The sequence below is a fragment of the Sesamum indicum genome, linkage group LG1 (genome assembly GCF_000512975.1).
Source record: "Sesamum indicum cultivar Zhongzhi No. 13 linkage group LG1, S_indicum_v1.0, whole genome shotgun sequence".
Classification (NCBI taxonomy): Eukaryota; Viridiplantae; Streptophyta; class Magnoliopsida; order Lamiales; family Pedaliaceae; genus Sesamum; species Sesamum indicum.
Genome location: NC_026145.1, coordinates 18576490 through 18577331, shown reverse-complemented (window position 1 = coordinate 18577331; position 842 = coordinate 18576490). Strand labels below are relative to the sequence as shown.

Sequence of the window (842 nt, the reverse complement as noted above, 5' to 3'; positions counted from 1 at the left end):
AATGCAGAAGGGCTTCACTCTCATTCAGACGGTGGCCACTGCAGGTGTCTTCTCCGCTGTCTCCTTCTGGTATGGATTCATGTTTGGCAGAGAGTCAGCGCGCAAGGAGCTTAATGATTTGATTGAAAACCTCCGCCGCTCCAGTTCTGATGCCACTTCCACTGCGCCACCGCCTCCGGAGCAGTCCTAAGATGGGTGTCAAGGACAGGCCACATCAAGTGAACTAGGAGAAGTAGGGCTGGTTGATTTGTTGTTGGATATAAGTTAGATTCTGCTGCTGAAGGTACTCAAGACTTGGTCCAAAGCTTCAGCTGTAATGATCAAGCATGCATTTCATATTTTGCTGATGTACTGTTGGCTACAATTATCAAATGCATGTTGTTTAACTACAGTGAAGTGGAGAAAAATGTGGGTGGTGGAAACATTAACATGTTGTGTCTTTCTGGAGATCAGTGGATACACCCAAATATCTGAGGACTGCAGTACAGGCCTTCTTATGACCTTTGCCACATAATGTGTTATAGCATTTTCTCTCTCTATTTTTCTTGTTTGTGTGAGGATACATTTCTTGGGAGGAAGGATTTAATTGAAATTTCACTTTCTGGTGGAGTTAAATTATATTGAGATTGTAATATTTTCATTTAGAAGAACGTTACTAGGCCATTTTAAAATTTTCAAAAAAAAAAAACCCTAAACCCTAAACCCTAAACCCTAAACCCTAAACCCTAAACCCTAAACCCTAAACCCTAAACCCTAAACCCTAAACCCCAAACCCCAAACCCTAAACCCTAAACCCCAAACCCCAAACCCTAAACCCTAAACCCCAAACCCCAAACCCTAAA

The 842-nt window shown here is 42.3% G+C and overlaps 1 protein-coding gene across 1 annotated transcript; it reads left to right on the top strand.

Annotated features, from left to right (window-relative positions):
- Positions 1-419, top strand: LOC105155981. The gene has a single exon (XM_011096056.2). The coding sequence runs from the start codon at positions 2-4 to the stop codon at positions 188-190; it is 189 nt and encodes a 62-aa protein (XP_011094358.1). The 5' UTR covers position 1; the 3' UTR covers positions 191-419.

Bases quoted from the DNA above. Each gene is read 5' to 3' on its own strand.
- LOC105155981 (XM_011096056.2), top strand. From the start codon at position 2: ATGCAGAAGGGCTTCACTCTCATTCAGACGGTGGCCACTGCAGGTGTC.